The following is a 19,838-nucleotide window of genomic DNA, read 5'->3' as shown; positions in this document are numbered from 1 at the left end:
CCTACAAGTACATAAGTGGGTGTTACAACTCATGAGAGCCATCACAAACAAACACAAAACTTAACCCATTGTCAGCCACTTTGAGGAAATACATAATGGCAGAGACAATATATGTGTTTGACTCGGTCGCCAAGAACATCAGAGGAGGAGATAGCAAAAAAACAGCTAAGGAGATTAGAATCTAGTTTTAAATTTAACTTAGCACAAACATTTTATTTGGTTTCAATACAGAAGAAGAGCTACACACTCACCTGTAGCACATCTAGCAGCTTACCCTTCGTATAAGGAGCCTTTGTTAGTGATAATATGACTATTTTATACACACACACCACCAAGTACAATAATAGTTATATGTGTAACCAGTAAGGCATAGTTTACTGTTAGGTACACATAATAACATACTAGCAGTAATGATGTTCAACAGATATTAGGTAGGGACACTTTTCCAACACTTGCTTATGTAATATATCCATATAAAAAGGGAGCTGCAAATGCATACAAAATGTTTCAGAGTTGGAAAGTATAACAATTAATTGCCATTATATTGTGCCAAAAATCCACAGATTTGAATAATGAGAGGTGGTACATTTGTCCTAATATAAGTGATGGGCTTAACATTGAAAAAAAACTTCAAACTTAATAGGGTTGGCACTCAAATAAGATAAAAATTGCCTTGCTGATAATACGTTTATTTAGCTATGTAGGGTTAAGTAAAGTATGGAAATATTTACTAGAATTACAGCAGCATGAAACAGTTCAATAAGGAATTTATTTGCACATTTTTGCACATTGGTAGAAGTAAAACAGTGCTTAAATATAGTTGTAAGTCTGTTTTCTAAGTTTATGAATCGATATGCACATGTGCACTTTAAATACCCTGTTCAAGATGGTGCTGTGTTGTGTAAACTAGGCTGTGAATACAGCTGAAACACGTCAGTGCCTTTTCTTGAGGTGAAAGGAGAACTCGATGTGTAAAAGGAGTGGGCTGACTGCTATTGAACCAACACTCCCTTTAATTAGGAGCACAGAGGTGGTTCAGTCCAAGCAGGGACAGCGTGTGTGTAATGTAGACATGGATTTCAGGGACAGGACAGGATGTGTGCAGTGGGTGCATGGGTTATAGGGACAGTGCAGGAGTGTGCAGTGGGGACATAGATTTTCAGGGAGAGTTCATAAAGGATATCAGTTGAGGAGGATGTGTGTTGGGGATATGGATTTCATGGGCAGTGCAGGATGTCTGCAGTGGACACAAGGATTTTAGGGATAGTGCATCAAGTGGTCAGTGGGAACATGACTATTACAGGGACAGTGCTGGGACTGTGCGGAGGAAACATGCATTTCAAGGACAGTAGAAAGAGCATATAGATCACAGGATGTGTGTAGTGGAGACAAAGATTTTAGGGACAGTGTAGGAGTGTTAAGTGGGGACATGGATTTCAAGGTCACAGAAGGGAGTGGGAGCGGGATAATGGATTTAAGGGACAGTGCCAGGTGTGTGCAGTGGAAACATGTATTTCTGGGACTGCGTAAAGAGTATATAAACCGCAGGATGTGTGCAGTAGAGACATGGATTTCAGGGACAGTGCATGGAGTGTGCAGTGGGGACATGGATTTCAGGGTCACAGAAGGAAGTGTGCAGTGGTAACATGGATTTCAGAGACAGTGCCGGGAGTGTGTAGTGGAGACATGCATTTCAGGGACAGTGCAAGGAGTGTGCACTGGAGACATGAATTTCAGAGACAGTGCAGGGAGTGTGCAGTGTGGCAATGGATCTCATGGAGGGTGCAGACAGGATATGAACTGCAGAGGTTGTGCAGTTGGGACAAGGATTTCAGGGACAGTGCAGGATGTATGCAGTGACGACATGGATTACAGGGACAGCGCAGAATTTGTGCATTAGGGACATGGATTTCAGAGACAGTGAAGGAAGTGTGCATTAAGGCTATGGACTTCATTGAAGGTGCACATAGTGTGCACACGCAGTCCTTATTGTGGTAGCTTCCACTAGGGCCCACCATGGCATCACCGCTAGGCCACTGGTACTCACACTTGTTGTCTTTCCCATCTGCAGCAGGGCCGCTGTGATGTAAGCCGACAGCGAGATCTCGTCATTCACTCCGCCCTGCAACATGGAGGAGGGAAAAGAGAGAAAAGGTAACACCTTCAAACTAATCCCTAGGGTAACACGTAACGCCGGTGTGTCCCTAGTCAGAATGAGCCATCTTTCACCATAACCAAAGAGGAAGTACCTCTGAAGAAGATCAACATTCCAAATACATAAATCAGAACCATATGACAATAGGTGCTCTGGCAAAACCATTAGCTGGTAGGGAAGGGGGGGGGAGAGGAAAGAGATAGAAAACACGTAGATAGGAAGATACCACACATCCCCCTTCTTTATAACTTCAGGTTCCCCTCCTAGAAGAGTACTGAAAAGGGGAAAAGAAGTAGAAATGAATAGGCGGTGAGAAAACAATATGCGAGACGGCCCTCATGGGAAGACCGTAAACCATAACTTTAATGTAGTAGTAACTACAAAGTCATTAAGAAAGTTCAGGCGGCACATTCTCCTCCCACTAACAAGATATTGGACCCATTCTCTGTAAGGTGTTGAAGTTGCACTGACTCTTTTGGGGTGCCCTTTTCTGTTAACCTCCTCTGTGGTCGTTCTCCCTCTGGAAGCGATGCATCTTGCAACCCTCCACATGTTCCAAATTCTCCCATCTTGAGTTCTCACTGCATTTTTTTTCTCATTGGTTCAGTGACCACTAACCATTTTGCCTTCCCTGTGACCTTGACCAGATAACCTACTTAGCTTGATGTATTCTTTCATATCATGCTTTACTTTCAGCTTGTAACTTATGTTCTCTTTCTCTCTGTTTAGTATTTCTGCTAAAGTCTATCCACCCCTTATGCCACTCCAGCCACCCTGGTACCAATCTGGATTTGGGCTTCTTCGCTTTCATCAGCTCAAAAGGTGTTTCATTGGTCATTTGGTGTGGTGTCAGGCTATAGGCTTTTAGCCATTCGAGGACCTATTCTCTCCAACTGAGCCCACTGGCTTTGGCTAGTTGAATGCTCTCCTTGATGGTTCTGTTTAACCTCTCTATAATCCCATTAACTTCAGGGTAATAGTGGGCACTCAGCTTACATCATATCCCATTGCAATGTAGGAATTATTTCATTTCTTGTGAGCAGAATTGGACCCCGTTATCCATTAGTATGGAGCTGGGTAAACCGTCCCTCAGGAACACCTCTACTTGAACTTTTATCACCATTTTTGGTGTTTATCTCCAAGACGAACTTCAGTTCAGGCCAACAGGAGAACAGGTCTACTAGTACCAGGACGTAAGGTGATTGTTTTCCTCCTTAGAATGGACCTATTGTGTCTAAGGCTATATTTATCCAGAGGCCACCAGGTGGACTCTACAATACAGGGGAGGCGTGTGGAGTTTGAGTACTTTGTCGCTGGAAGTGCACGGTAAGCACTCCTGTATCTTCCTTTCTATGTCAAATTCCATGTTAGTCCACCAAAAGTCTAAACGTAGTCTCTGCTTTGTCTTGGTGATCCCCAAATGGCATTCAAGGGCCAGATCGACCAGTTTGTCTTTCAAAGATTTAAGAGGGATTAACTTAGTGCCCCTGAAGAGACACCCATCCACTATGAACAGATCCTCTCTTACCATCCAATATGGTTTTAGTTGCTTATCATGTCTTTCCTGGCCTGTCCTCCCCTCTTTTGTGTTACTGCATACTCTCTGTAGCATATGTCTAAAACCAATTCTTCCTTCCACTGTGTCTTCTCTACTGCCTCTTGAGTGACTACACATACTCCTTCCAGTTGAGAGTCAAGATCTTCTTCTTCCTATGAAGTAGCATTCACTTCCTCTTCTTCCTGGTTCTCAACTAGGTGAGAGAGGCAATCTGCCACACGGCTTCTCACTCCTGGGACATATTCCACCCCAAACGTATATTTTTATTGTTTAAGTGTTTTTATTGATTTGCAATTCAAAAACAGAACCACGTACATATAGCTATCATCATATAGTGCTGTGGTGTTACCACTGGTCCAAGTGAATGTAGAGCGCAACCCCAACAGTGTGTGCTTAGTTGGTAAGTAGCACGTAAATGAACTAACAATTAAGTGAAGAGAATGAGAAAGAAACAAGGAAAAACCCCGGGATCCCCCCTCCTCTTCCCTCCACCCCCCCTTTTTCGTGCTCCACGTCCATCACCAAACTATGCTAAACCCCCACCTAACCTCTCAGCAGTCCGCCCGTCCTGCCTCTGTAAGGCACAACAACTGGAGATATCGGGGGCATGTGACCTCTCGGAATTCGGTAGCTAATAGTGACAGAAATGGTTGCCACAGCTCGTCATATTTGGTTCCCTCCCCCGCCATGGTGAGTGCCAATTTCTCCATACCAACGACATGCCACAGACAGTGCAGCAAGCCTGTAAAAGTTGGGGTGTTGGGGTGCGCCAGTGTGTAAGTATGTTTTGCGTCGCCGACCCTAGTGCAATAGCCATCTGTCTACCTCTGCGAGATTTTAATGGGTAGCTCACAGAATTGGGGAGACATAGTAGTACATAGGCTGGGAAGCGTAGTATCTCAGTCTCAAAGTGCTTGTCCACTTCATCCAGCACCTGGGTCCAGTAAAGTTGAAGGTGTTCGCACTCCCATAGTAAATGTACTAGGTTGCCCACTTGGCCGCAGCCCCTCCAGCACGTCGCCTCTCGGGTGCGGTCCATTGTCCATTGCATGCAAGTGTTCTGGAGTATAGTACCAATATGTCACAATCTTCGTAAGTGTCTCCGGGGAAAAGCACCTGTCTGCCTCGGAGCGGACCTGTGGTTGAAGCGCCCAATGCCTTACTTGTAGATATCTTAGTCTCTCTGTCTCCGGGAGCCCAAATTCCTACCTCAACTGAGCGAACGAGTTGACCCCCTCAGCACCATCGATGTGGTACAGAAATCGGCAACCAGCCGACCTCCAACCTGCAAAAGCTGTCTTATCCATCCCAGGGTTGAAACCAGGGTTGTCGGCCAACGGGGTGAGCGGAGACGGGAAGGTTGTAAGTTCGTGCTTGATGTTAGTGGCATCCCACACTTCCTGGGGGACCCGTGTGATATACGAGGCGTATAGATTAGGAGGCCTATGGGGCTTGCGCAGGAAGGGAATTTACTGCAAGGGTCGCGCCGTCACCGCCTGGTCCTGAAACAACCAGTTTCTCAGATTCTCATCTGCTCCATTCCACCAGGCACCGCAACTGAGTCGCCTGGAAGTAGAGCTGCAGATCTGGGACTCCGACCCTCCGTCTTCCGGAGCAAGCATCACTAGTGACCGTCGCATTCGCGGTTTCCGACCGCTCCAGATAAACTGGGCTAAGTCGGATTGCATCTGTTGAATCCATCCGGCAGGCGGCCGTAGAGGTATGGTGTGAAAAAGATAGAGGATCTGTGGTAGAATGGTCATCTTGACCGCTGCAATTTTGCCTACCCATGATAAGGGGTAGTGTTCCCACCGGCCAAGCTCTCGGCGGATCTTCTGGCGCAACATCGCATAATTAGTATCAATCACTGCAGGGAGAGAGGGAGCAGGCTGAATCCCCAGGTATGGGATTGTGTCAGTCGCCCATTGGATGGGAAGCAGGGTTTGCAAATATTCCCGGGTGAGACGTGACAAAGATAGGTCTAGGGCCATGGATTTATCAGCATTCACCTTAAATCCAGCAGCTCGGGCAAAGGCGTCCAGCTCTGCTAAGCAAGCCAGCAGTGCGTTCCTCGGCTCAGCAAGTGATATTAACACATCATCTGCATATAAGCTAATCGTGTGGACATAGCCCCCAAATTTGATCCCCCTGACTTCCGGAGTCTGCCGCATTCTCTGAGCTAGAGACTCCATATAGAAGGCAAAGAGGAGGGGCGACAGCGGGCACCCCTGTCTCTTGCCTCTTTTAATATGGAATCAGGAGGATGTGTAGCCATTCACTCGGACCGTAGCTGTGGGAAACGTATAGCAATTAAGTACATACGTTCAAATTTGTTCTCCCATCCCCACTCTTTCTAACACCTGCTCTAAATAGGGCCAGTGCACGCGGTCGAATGCTTTTTCAGCATCGATGGCTAGCATCATGTATTCCCCCGGGACTCAGGTAGCCTTCTCGATAAGGTGTAAAATCCGTTTGGTATTATCCGATGTTTGCCGTTCAGGGATAAACCCTGCTTGGTCCGGGTCAATGAGGCCGGGCATATGGGGGCCAAGACGAGCGGCAAGAATCCCCGTGTACAATTTAAAATCTATATTAATGAGGGATATTGGGCGATATGCTCCGCAGCGAGATCTATCCTTCCCGGGTTTGGCGATCACCACTATAGAGGCCTCTAAGAGATCACTTGGTATCACCCCCTGGTCGGCAAAAGAGTTAAACAAACGGGTGAGAATCGGGGTGAGCAAGGTGCAAAACTTCTTGTAAAAAATAGCGGAAAAGCCGTCCGGACCGGGGGCTTTTCCCAGCTTGAGACGAGATGAACAAGTTACTTACCTTCGGTAATGCTTTTTCTGGTGGATACAGTATCTGCCTGTGGATTCCTCACCTTGTGAATATCCCCTGCGCCAGCAACATTCGGAAACTTTTGTAGCAGTCCACTACGATGAGGTCGAAGACGACGTCACAGAGGCACGGCTCCGCTCGCGACTCCGCTGACGTCACCGGCTCCATAAGAAGACCTCGTCGGCGTGATGACGTCAGTTCCGCCCTTTTTTCCTTGCCTTCGAGGCACACGGACGGACTGACAGCAATATATACACAGTATACACAGTACATAATATACAAAGCAACACACACAGTGTGGAGAATAAATAGAAAGGCAAAAGAAAAAACACACTGCCTTTGACAGTACCAATTACATATTGAAAAACCATCATATACTGAAGGTATACAAGGGTGGACAACGGGGAGGCGGGTGGGTCAGTGAGGAATCCACAGGCAGATACTGTATCCACCAGAAAAAGCGTTACCGAAGGTAAGTAACTTGTTCTTCTGATGGATACATCTGCCAGTGGATTCCTCACCTTGTGGATAGATTCCCACAGCAGTCCCACTCCCGGAGGAGGGTGTCCACCCTTTTATACCAGAAAGTCCTGAAGGACGGAACGAGTAAAATATCTGTCCCTCCTCACCTCAGTGTCTAAGCAATAATATTTTGTGAAAGTGTGGAGGGAGGCCCAAGTTGCCGCCCTACAAATGTCCTCCACAGGAACACATCCAGACAAAGCAGAAGTGGAAGACTTAGCTCTAGTGGAATGTGCCCTTAAACGCTCTGGAGGTTCCTTACCGGCCAAAGAGTAGCATATCTTGATGCACAAGACAATCCATCTGGAAAGGGTGCGCTTGTGCACCACTCTGCCTTTCCTGCAGCCAACAAAGCCCACGAAGAGCTGGTCATCAACCCTGAAGTCTTTTGTCCTGTCAAGATAGAAGCTCACCGCCCTCTTAGGGTCCAAGCGGTGAAGTCTCTCCTCCTCCTTGGAAGTGTGAGGGGGAGGATAGAAGGTAGGAAGGGTAATAGACTGCCCCAGATGGAAGGGAGTTACCACCTTAGGCAGAATAGCAGCCCTGGTCCTGAGTGCCATTCTTTCAGCATGAATGGTCAAAAATGGGGGTTTTGAACTTAGAGCTTGAAGCTCACTTACCCTCCTTGCCGAGGTAATTGCAATGAGAAAAACCGTCTTAAAGAACAACAGTCTTAAAGGACACTTGTGTAAGGGCTCGAAGGGAGAACCCATAAGATAAGTCAAGACAACATGTTTAAGTCCCATTGAGGCACAATAAAGGGAGTAGGAGGAAACCTGTTTGTGAGGCCCTTGAGAAATCGAAGTACAATAGGTGATTTGAACAATGACAGCTGATCTGGCAAGCAAAGGAAAGCCGACAAAGCCGATAAATATCCTTTAACAGTAGCCACAGCAAATCCTTGCTGAGCAAGAGAAAGGGCAAACTGCAGAATATCAGATAAGCGAGCCTTCAAAGGATCAACTGACTTCTCTCCACACCAGAGTACAAATTTAGACTACCTATAGGAATAGATAGATTTGGTGGAATGACGTCTGGCAGACAAAATTACATCTACCACATCAGGCGGGAGAGAAAAAGAATTCAGGTTGCCCCGTTCAATCTCCAGGCATGAAGGTGTAAGCTCTGGAGGTGGGGGTGTAGAACCTGCCCCTCCGACTGCGAGAGGAGGTCTGCCCTCAGAGGGAGACGGAGCGGAGGGCACGAGGAGAGGTGGAGAAGATCTGTATACCACACCCTTCTTGGACAATCCGGGGTGATCAATATGACTTGGGCCCGGTCTTGGCGAATCTTCCTCAGAACCAGAGGAATCAAGGGTATGGGAGGAAACGCATAAAGGAGTTGTGAGCCCCAACTCAACTGAAACGCGTCCCCCAACGCTCCCTGCATCGAATACTGGAGACTGCAGAATGACGGGCAGTGAGCGTTCTCGTGAGTGGCAAACAGGTCCACCCGAGGAGTTCCCCACGCTCGAAAGACGTGACGAACTACCTCCGGATGAAGCCTCCACTCGTGGTCGGCGGAGAACTGCCGACTGAGACTGTCTGCACGTACGTTCAGAACCCCAGCCAGATGATTTGACATCAGACAAATCTGATGGTCCTGAGCCCAGGACCAGAGACGCAAGGCCTCTCTGCAGAGACAAAGAGACCCCACTCCTCCCTGCTTGTTGACATACCACATCGCGGTAGTGTTGTGCGTCAGAACTTGAACAGACTGACCGCGAAGGGAAGGGAGAAAGGCCTTGAGCGCCAAACGTATCGCCCGCAATTCCAGAAGGTTGAGGTGAAGAAACCTTTCTTCTGGTGACCAAAGACCTTTGATCTCCAGATCCCCCAGATGTGCACCCCACCCTAAAGTGGATGTATCCGTTATCACTGTGGCCACCGATGGAGGAAGATGGAAGGGCTTTCCTTGAGACAGATTGCCCTCCACGCTCCACCAAGACAGATCCGCTGCAGCTTCTCTGGAGATCCTCACAGACTCCCTGAGATCTCTTTTGTGCTGATACCACTGCCTGTGGAGACACCACTGGAGCGCCCTCATGTGCCAGCGTGCATGGTTGACCAACAGAATGCAGGAAGCAAACAGACCGAGCAGGCGAAGGACCTTTAGAACTGGAACGACCGCTCCATTGCAAAATAAAGGAATCATTTCCTGTATGTCGAGAATCCTTTGAGGAGGAGGGGATGCTCGACACACAGTAGTGTCCAGTACCGCACCTATGAACAGTTTGCGCTGAGAGGGCACCAGGTGAGATTTGGGCACATTTATCGACAAACCCAATTTGAACAACAGCTGAGTTGTATCCTGCAGATGATGTAGCACCTTCTCTGGTGACTCCGCTTTGATCAGCCAGTCGTCTAGATAGGGGAAAACTGAGATCCCCGACCTTCTGAGATGTGCTGCCACCACTGTCATCACCTTCGTGAAGACTCAGGGTGCAGTAGTAAGACCAAACGGAAGGACCGCAAACTGATAATGTTGCGACCCTACCGTAAACCGGAGATACTTCCTGTGCGACTTCAGGATGGGGATGTGGAAGTACGCATCCTGCAAGTCGATCAACATCATCCAGTCCTCCTGATTCAGCGCTTGAAGAACCTGTGCAAGGGTGAGCATCTTGAACTTCTCTTGCTTCAGAAAAAGATTCAAGATTCTGAGGTCCAATATCGGACGCAATCTGCCGTCCTTTTTCGGAATCAAGAAATACCGGGAGTAGCATCCCTGACCCCTCTCCTGCTCCGGAAACACCTCTATCGCACCTTTCTGCAGTAACTTCAGGACTTCCTCCTGAAGGAGAAGACGGTGGTTCTCTGAGCAAGCCCCTTGACAAGGAGGGTAATTTGGAGGGAATTCCCGAAAGGGAAGGGCGTACCCATTTTCTACAAGATCTAGAACCCAAAGATCTGTAGTTACAGATTCCCAATCTTGTAGAAAATGGGTAAGCCGGCCCCCCACAGGACCAACATGATCCAGAATCGCGGATCTAGGGCTGTTTTGCGGTGGAAGGAGGGGCTGAGGAGGAGGAAGAGGAGGAGGAGGAGGAGAGTTGACGGCCACATGAGCGACCCCTGATTCTACCTCTGTACCCCTTCTACAGAGAGCTCTGCTGCTGTTGCTGCTGTTGCTGTTGGGTCTGCCTGTAGTAACGAAAGGTTGCCCTTCCGAAACCCCTGTATCTTTTAAACGATCCCCTTGACTAGGATTGAAGACCCAAAGACTTAGCCGTAGCCTTGCTTTCCTTAAAACGTTCAAGAGCAGCATCTGCCTTTTTGCCAAATAGTCCAGAGCCATCAAATGGCAAGTCCAACAACGTCACATCAGGGGAAAACTCTGAAGACTTAAGCCACGCACCCCTCCTAGTGGCAACAGAAGACCCCATGACTCTTGCCACTGAATCCGCCGTGTCCAGTCCACTTTGTATCACCTGACGTGCAGCTGCCTATTCATCCTTCAAGACCTCATTAAAGCCAACCCTATCCTCCTCAGATAGTTTTGGTGACAGTTTCTTCGCAGAATCCATGAGCGCATGAATGTAGCGTCCCAAAAGGCAAGTGGCATTTGGCGATTTAAGGGCCATGCTGGCCGATGAAAAGACCTTTTTGGCCGACTGATCTAGTTTTTTAGCCTCTCTGTCACTTGAAACCTGGGGAAAAGCACCTTTAGATTTCCCTGAACAAGCAGCCTGAACCACCAGGCTCTCAGGCGATGGATGTGAAGTTAAAAACTCAGGGTCCCCTGGAGCTGGCCTATACCTCCTGGCAACTGTCTTAGAAACTGCGGGAGCAGGAAAAGGCTTACGCCACACCTCCATCACAGGATCTATAATGTCCTCTTTAAAAGGCAACAATGTTTCTGAAACCGTAGTAGGAGAATGCAGTACCTCTGTTAGAATGTTTGATTTGAATTCAGTAGTAGGCAACTGAAGATCTAACAGCTCAGCTGCCTTCCTAATGACTGCATGATATGGAGCCACATCCTTTGAGGGTTCATCGGAAGGTGGAGCAATTTCCCACTCAGGAGACAAATCCAAGCCACTAGCCTACTTAAGTTCTTCAAAAACTTCATCAGACTCCACAAGCTCTCCTTCTTCTGCCTCTTCCAAAAGGTACCTTCGCTCATCAAGCACCCTTTGAGCTTCCCTCCTAGACCGGATTTGTACAACCGGCGTCGGCGGCACCGTGATCGAATCCGACGGCGCCGGTGCCGGTGTCGAATGTGGATCTACAGGAGCAGCCGGCGTCGAACGAGGTCGAGTCGGCGCCGGTGAAGAAGGAAGCGGCGTCGATGTCCTCGGCACCGGCAAATGCCAAGACGGCGCCGCCGTGTAAAATGGCATGAAGGGGGCCTGCGGATATGCCTGAGGCACTCCCAAACTGAAGGCCATAGGACCCATCGGACCCGAAGGTGCACCAGTGGAGTACATGGCTCTTGAAAATACCCCGTACATAGCATTTAAATAATGCGTGGGGTCCTGACCTGGTCGAGGGAACGCAGGGTACTGATCTGGCATCACCAGACTCGGCCAACCGGCGCCGACGGTGGAATTTGCGACGTCAAAGGCTCACCCGGTGCTTGAAGCTCCTCAACCGGAGACAGAGCCGGAGACGAAGCCGGAGCCGGGAATGGAACCGGCGTCGGAGATGGAACCGGAGCCGAGATGTAGCCGGAGCCGGTGAAGTCACTGGAGAAGAAGGACCAGCAGGCGAATCCGGAACGGGTGAGGGAGACACAGACTCCTTACGGCGTCGAGTAGGTGACTTCGACTTCGGAGCCGAACTCTTGTCAGAGTGACGTCGAGAAGAATGTCTCCTCTTCTTTTTGTGCTTCTTAGATCTTGAAGCATGCCCCGAAGTCGACTTCGACGCTGACTTCGACCTCGATCGTGACCTCGACCTCGTTCTCGACTTCCTCCTTCCTCTCTTCTCTTTTTTCATCCTCGCGATCCTTGAGAGCTTTGGAGCTCATCTTGCGACAGCAAGAGCATCCATCCACATCATGGTCTGAAGATAAACACCATACACAGTCGTCATGTGGATCCGTGATCGACATATGTTTTCCACATTCACGACAGGGCTTGAACCCCGATTTCTTTGTCGACATTTTCACGAAAAAAGGACAGAGAAATCCAGTAGAAACACAAAGTAACAGTGAAGCTACAGGTAGAGATTCCCGAAATCCGTTGGCGTCGACGGCGCGGAAAAAAGGGAACTGACGTCATCACGCCGACGAGGTCTTCTTATGGAGCCGGTGACGTCAGCAGAGTCGCGAGCGGAGCCGTGCCTTTGTGACGTTGTCTTCGACCTCATCGGCGTGGACTGCTACAAAAGTTTCCGAATGTTGCTGGCGCAGGGGATATTCACAAGGTGAGGAATCCACTGGCAGATGTATCCATCAGAAGTAGCAGCTATGACCTCCTCCGTCTGAATGTCTCTGTCGCAAAATGTTTCCACTATAGCGCCATCTTCAGACACGCATGTGCCATCCGCTCGGGTGAGCTCCTTGAGCCCGTGTCGTTGACGGACCTCCCTCAATTTATGAGCGAGGAGGCGCCTGCATCTGTCCCCCCCGGAATAGTATGCATGCTTCAGTCGCAGCGTCGCAAATTCCGCCCTATCTTGATCAAGCGCCACTAGTTGGTGGCGCACGGCTTTAAGCTGTTGCCACACCCTCGGAGCTCCCGTCCTCTGGTGCATCTGCTCCAGCTCTCGGGTCTGTTGTGTGTGCTCATCCCTTTTGCACCCGCGTTCCCTATTGTCAGCCACTGAGACCGCAATGAACTCCCCCCTAATGACTGCTTTCAATACCACCCATTACATAGCAAGTGTGGTGTCCAGGTTTGTGTTATGTGAAAGGTAGTCACCAATGGAGTGGTGTATGCGCTTAACAACGTCCTCTCGGTGTAGAAGAGTGTCCCTAAGATGCCATACCCTAGCCGGCCGCGATATGAGTGGAAGGGTGAGGGTGGCGAGTACTGGAGCGTGATTCGACAGTGAGGCTGTCGTGAGTACACGCACTGAAGCAGATGCTAAGAAATAGTCCAGTCTTGCGTAAGTCTTGTGTGCATTAGAGTAAAATGAGTATTCCCTGTCAAGAGGATGAAAGCTACGCCAGAGGTCACACAGCCCCAGGTCATGTAAACGCGTAAGCCCCTCGACTGAGAGTGCCCCTGATTGGTGAGTGCGTTGGCTGGATCTGTCCTTACTGTTATCAAAGACCAGGTTCAGGTCGCCCCCTAGAATGATATTGCGATCTGTTGTGACAGTGGCTTCGGCGAGAGCAGAGTGTAAGAACCGTTCCTGGCCTTCATTCAGGGCGTACAGGGAACCAATAGTGAATGTCAGTCCTCCCAAGGCGAAGTGGTATGTTAAGAGCCTCCCCTTAATCTCAGCCATTTGCAGGACCTCTCCCCGAAACTTCTGAGCCACCAAGATCGCCACCCCAGCTGTTTTAGTGGGGCCAGAAGAGAAGAATTCAGTGGGAAATTTTCGGGACCGAAGACGGTGGCAATCTCTCGCCAGAAGGTGGGTTTCTTGTAGAACACAGAGGTCTGCTTGTGAGTTTTCTAGACATGACAAAACTGCCCTGCGCATCACTGGGTTATTAAGACCCCGTACGTTAAGGGTTAGGATTCTAAGTGTGGTGGGAGGCATGTTTGTGATCTGGTAGGATCTGGTGCGTCAAGGAGGTGCCATGTGTGGCGTCGCCAGCGTGCATGGTGGTCAGCTGACCAAGGTTTGCGCGGGCGAAAGGGTTTATTCTAATCCTAGAGGAAAAGTGGACGTGGAGCACCGAATTCCCCCCCAAAACATCCCCCCAAAAAAACAGTATAAAGAACAGTCTACAACAATAACTAAGAACCCATAGTCCATCACTCGTCAGTGATCGGTGAGAAGGCATTGGGGTATGTCCACCAACGGTGAAAAAGAAGCCCCCCTCCCGCCAACGATCTGGACATTAGTAAAACAGTCAATCGGTTACAAATAGCATCTAAAGTCAACCAGGGTTGGAGCTAGGTAGTTCTGCGGAGACAGCCTCCAGAGCCGACCTCTGGCCTGTCGTGATTTCGGCAGCCGGGGGCTTCCTGGGGCGACGCCTGCAGCACTGTTGGCGCCAGAGGGGCCTGGAGTCATCAGTCTCTGCCTTGGGATCTTCCCCTCCACTCTCCTCCTCCTGGAGGTCCACACCCAGTAGTTTGCAAGCTTTGGACAAAGAGCATAGTTGGTACAGTTTGTGATCTTTGCGAAACACCAACCTAAATGGATGGCCCCAGCTGTAGGGGCTATTGTGCTGCTGGAGGTGCACAGTGATAGGCTTGAAGATTTGTCTTTTTTGCAGCGTGAAAGCGGATAAGTCCTGATACAGCACCGGCGTCTGGTCACGAAACTTCAGAGGATGTATTTGACGCGCTTTTTGGAGAATAGCTTCTTTGGTGCGATAGTCCTGGGCACAAACTAAAATGTCCGATGGAGGAGCTGTTAGCGCTCTAGGAGGCCCCCACTCTCTGCACACGATCCACACGTAACTCTGCCTCCGGTGGCCTGCCCAGAATGTGATTAAAGAGCTCCCTTGTGTAGGTGATAAGGTCTTTCAAGGCGTCATCCACTTTTACACCTCTGATCCTGATATTATGGTGACGGGAGCGGTTTTCCAAGTCTTCAAGGTGGGTTTGAAGGTCAACTTGCTGATCATGGAGCCAGAGGATCTCTTGCTGTAGCACCAAAATCTCCATGTCCCTCCCGTCACTCTTGCCCTCCAGATCAGCGACCCGTTCTCCAATGCAGTCCATGTCGCGCCGGACCTCTTTTATCTCCGAGCTGAACTCCTTCTTGAGTGTGTGGATGTCTTCCCTCAGCGCAACAAACATAGATTTGAGGAATGCCTTGGTGATGGGCTCCGCATCCCCGTCTCCCGCCAACGCCCCCCCAGAGGCACCTGCATCTGCACCGGAAGCCATTTGTCCAGCCAGCGCCTTGGCAAATAGGTACTAAAGGGTCCTGTCTTGTCGTTTCCTGGAGGTGGACATAGCCCTCCCCAAATGGGCCCAAGGAACTGTGCGTGGGTCTTAGTGTTGCCGTCTCTAACTCTTCGTCAGAGGATAGTGCCAACCGGTGCCACCAGCTCAGGGCAAGGGACGCAGGGCATCCGAGGGAGCCTGAAGGTTGTTTTTGTACTGTGCAACTCAGTACCGCTAGTGCCTCCCGGGGTTTACTACGCTGACAATGACAATGCCAGTTCCTCTGTGCCGATGCCGAAACACCTTTCCCTGTGCAGTTCTTCAACACTTCCGTCTCCACCTCGGGGGAGTGCCACCACTGCGAATGTGGTCCGTGTCAACCCAGCACCGTCTCCGACGGCCTCAGATATCTCCTCCTGCGGTGAGCTCCTCCACGGCACCCATGGGCAACAGCTGTCCCGACCAGACCCGAGGGTGGGGCAGCGAAAAGGAGTCTAGTGGCTGCTCCCCTATCTCCACTGCACCGCAGCTCGACAGTCCTGTGCACTCCTGCCGTGGCTCCTGCCAAACCAGGCGCGCCAAGGGGCCCCCGCAAGTGTCCCACCACCAGAGGGCGTCAGCTACTCCGCCAGAACAGTCGCCCGACGCGCAGGTCCAGTGCCAGCCACTTCGTCCCCCAAAGTGTTAGGCTCGGCTCTTCATGCCGTGTAATCTACCCGAGGACACTGCCGGCGCATCAATTCTGCCCTCTCAGGCGGGGGCTGCCTCTGGCATTGTTCAAACTGGCGTCTCGAAATCCGGGCTAACAGCCAGCCCCGTCGTTGTGTCCCTACGGGGACCACCGTGTTGGCCCCCTGCACCGTCCCGCAGCCGTTCAGGGATCAGGCCTCCCCACCAATCATTGCAGACAACCAGCCGGCAGCCTCACCTCCAACAGAGGCAGCAACAGGTCTCGCATGCTAATGGTCTCCCTGCGCCTGGGTACGGTGAAGCTCAGTCCCCTCCGGGCCCCCGCTGCCCTGCAAGCTCTGACCGGTGCCGGTGGAGGCGAGTCCCAATCCAATCTCCGCTGTGTCGGGCGTCCAGCTGCTGTCTCCCCGCACACCAGACAGCCAGACCCCCCCGAGGGCAACGCCGGTTCTTCAACGAATGTCCCGGTGAGGAGGGGGGGAGGAGAAGAAAGGGGGTGCGAGGCCCACTCACCAGACCCGCGGCCGCCATTTCACAGGCCCCAGCGCTCTCCTAAAATGGCAGATCGCCTCCTCCCATGGCTCTGCGTCGGATTCCTGTAGCCATCCGCTCACCGCTTCATCAGCTGTCGCTGTGCCGGCTGCTCCGTCATGGCTGCCGTCCGTCTCGGGAATTACAGGGTCCCGTCTTTTGGCAGTTCAGGGTCTCGCTGCTTCGCTCGGCGCTCCGGCACCCCAGCGCGGCCCTGTCACCTCAGCGCACCGGCCGTTTGCCGCAAGGTCCGCAATCAAGCAGCGGCATGCGCCGGCATCGCCTCCGCCCCAGATGGTCTCTGCCGACACCGGGACCTCTCCCGCTTCCTGGAATGCACTGCTTGTGCCTGTAACGGCCCGCAGGCCAGTGCTTTGTCGATCGTCGGCGGGAGCTCGAGAGCAGTACGTCTGCTCACTCCGCCATCTTGGCTCCTCGTCTCCCAAACGTATAATTTGAAAGGCTAATCACCCACCTCCTGATTATACTTTTTTTTGTTTACATTTTTTTATTGATATTTATACTTTTAACAGTACAGCACAACAATAGTCAAATGGCCACAATTGCCCGGTAAGAATACTGCAGCAAAACAAAGGCATGGTATTAGCCGCAGTAGCGTGGGTGCACTGTGTCAGATGTGGTGTAGTTGGGTTGTCCACAATGCCAGAACCCTTGAGAAGAAGTGTGATTGAATGTATAACCACAGCTCTGTGTATTGTGATGCCATACTACGCATTATGATGAGTAGTAATGAACGATGGGTGGAGGATGCATCATAATGAGGACAAAATAACCTGAATAGGGGAAAGGGGTAACTACCAGTGACCCAAGGTCCGAAAATGTAGCTACGGCTAAATAACTGCTTGTGGAGCGCATGAAGATACAGTATTTCTACGGGGCGTGCAAGGATTGTGTAAGGCAGTCTCCATTATAAATACGCATTAGCGGTTGTGGAGAGCGTTGAAGCACCCTCTGCCTCCTCTTGCGTGTCTGCTGCGGGTGTAGCTGATTTCTGCAATTCTAACACCATAGCCCCCCAATCTGTGGCAAGAGGGACCTTGCGAAGTCCCACATCCTGATTCTACTTGAGATGGAATCTAACCCTTTATTAGTAAATATTTCTGAGGGAGGCTGTGGTCAGTCCTCACAGAGAATCTTGTCCCCAAAGGAGATTTCTGAATTTATTGACTGCCCAGTATACAGCAAGTGGCTCCTTCTTGATCACTGAACAGTTATTTTCAGCTTGTTTCAGTGATAAAGATGTAAAAGCAATAGTCTCCTCACCTTTCTGACCTATTTGTACTATTACCGCCCCAAGGCCCTTTGAACTGGCATCTGTTGTTGTTATAGATTGTCTGCCTGATACAAACGCGTTAAGATTGGAAGCTGATATTTGAAACGAATCTCACCCGATGTAGTCTTTCTGCAGGAGACACACCTTATTGGTAATTCTTTTTGTGCCATGAATCGGCGTGGCTACCGTTTAGTGGCCCACTCGGGCTTCACGTCGGGCTCACGGGGTGTGGGCATCATGGTGAAGAACTCGCTCCCGTTGGAAATTGATGAGGTGCTCCATGATGATAGGGGACGCTACACTGTCTTGGTGGGAAGAATAGAGGGCAAAGTAGTTGTCTTTGTATCAGTATACGTCCCACCGGGGCTACAGTCGACCACTTTTGCAGACCTGGGGCGCCTCCTCCTTGGCCTTCCGGGGGGGCTTCTGGTGGTTGGGGGGGACTTCAATGCGGTGGTTTCTGGGACTGTGGATCGTCACCCTCCTAGGGACCTCCCCCGGGCACAGGCGTGGCTGTCCGGCCTCTTGGATACACTGGGATTGGTGGACTGCTGGCGCTTAAAACATCCCACGCAGCTGCAGTACACTTTCCACTCGGGGGCCCATGGTAGCCTCTCACGGCTTGATTATGTCCTTGTCCCGGCGGCCTATGTTGGGAGGGTAGGAGAGGTGCGCCATTTGGCGCGGGGTATTTCAGATCACTCCCCGCTCCTGTTACACATTGATGTCTGCCCGAGGGGTGAGGGCAGGGTAGTTCCAATCAATGCTTGGTACTTGCGCGACCCCATCATTCGCGCTGACTTGATTAAATCCTTACAGCGATACTTCGATGAGAATGTGGGGTCCGTCCCTTCAGCTATATCCCTGTGGGAAGCCTTCAAGACAGTTCTCAGAGGGGAGGCCCTATCCCTTATTTCTCATGCCCGGAGGCGCGAGTGGGAGGAGGTGACCCGGGTGGAGGCCGAAATTGTCGAATTGGAGGGTGATCTAGAGGGTGGGGTGACAGATGCTGCGCTACATGTCCTACAGCTTAAGCAGGCGGCCTACAGGGCCCTCGTCACGGAGGCGGCCAGGGGCCTCAGTAGGGAGCAACAGGGGCGACTGTATGATGTGGGTGATAAGGCTGGTAAACTGCTCGCGTGGTTGGATAAAAAGGAGAGAGCGAATCGTGTGGTCCCGCTGATTGAGAGGATGGATGGTGTGAGTGTAACCGAACCAGAAGAAATTGTCTCCTGTTTCGCGGATTATTTCCGTGAAATGTATTCCCCGGTTTCTCCCTGCTCGGAGGAGGATTCCCATGCCCTGCTTAGGGATATCGCGCTCCCTTCCCTTTCGGAGGAGGACAGGGTGTCGTTGGATGCCGCTCCCACCTCCGACGAAATTGCCCTCGCCATACGCTCGGTCGCCTCTGGCAAGGCCATGGGCCCGAATGGCATCCCTATCGAGTTGTATAAGTTGCGACCGGATGCATTGGCACCCCACCTTCGCGCGATGTTCCTGGCGGCCCACTCGCTGGGCTCCCTCCCGCTGGACCAGCGTCTGGCTACAATCGTGGTGATCCACAAGGAAGGGAGACCTCGGGACCGGGTTACATCCTATCGGCCTATCTCGCTCTTAAATGCGGAGCCCAAAATTCTTGCCAAGGTGCTGGCCAATCGGCTGGTCGGCGTGGTGGGCGATCTGGTCCATCAAGACCAGTCCGGCTTTATTCCCCATCGCAACACAGCCCTTAATCTGCGGCGCTTGCACGGGGTGCTCGCACGTGTTCCATTCGTGCGGGAGCCGGCCATACTGGCGTCCTTAGACGCCACCATGGCGTTTGACACGCTTGAGTGGCCATACATTTGGGCGATGCTGGCGAAGTTTGGATTTGGCCCGGGTTTCATCAGTTGGGTCAAATTGTTGTATTCGGGCCCATTGGCGCAGGTGGTGGTAAACGGAAGAGTATCGGCCCCATTCGAGCTGGGCCGGGGCACGCGGCAGGGCTGTCCCTTGTCGCCGCTCCTGTTTGCGCTGGCCTTGGAGCCCCTGGCAGAGTGGCTGCGGTGGGAGCCTTCCATCCGTGGTCTCCGTTGGACCCCCGAGTACGAGGACCGCGTGTCCCTATACGCTGACGACATCCTTTTGTACCTAGCCTCCCCACGTAAATCACTAATAGTCCTGGTTGATGTTTTACGTTCATTTGGCCGCAACTCAGGCCTTGTCATCAACTGGGCTAAATCATGTGTGTATGTGCTCTCCGGGGAGGCTCCCGTCCTCCCGCGGGGCTGTCCGATCCAGATTGCCG

General features: G+C 51.1%; 1 protein-coding gene across 1 annotated transcript in view; it reads right to left on the bottom strand.

The window, feature by feature from the left end:
- LOC146812815 (alpha-2-macroglobulin-like protein 1) overlaps positions 1 to 19,838 on the bottom strand; it is an 820,867-nt gene that overhangs the window by 191,156 nt on the left and 609,873 nt on the right. Inside the window, exon 27 of the mRNA XM_085615206.1 lies at positions 2,048 to 2,122. Coding sequence (XP_085471332.1) covers positions 2,048 to 2,122 — 75 coding nt within the window. The remainder of the gene's footprint in view (positions 1 to 2,047; positions 2,123 to 19,838) is intronic.

This window comes from Triturus cristatus, chromosome 7, assembly GCF_964204655.1.
Source record: "Triturus cristatus chromosome 7, aTriCri1.1, whole genome shotgun sequence".
Lineage (NCBI taxonomy): Eukaryota > Metazoa > Chordata > Amphibia > Caudata > Salamandridae > Triturus > Triturus cristatus.
Note: the sequence above shows the minus strand (reverse complement) of the source record. Positions and strands in the feature narration are given on the sequence as shown.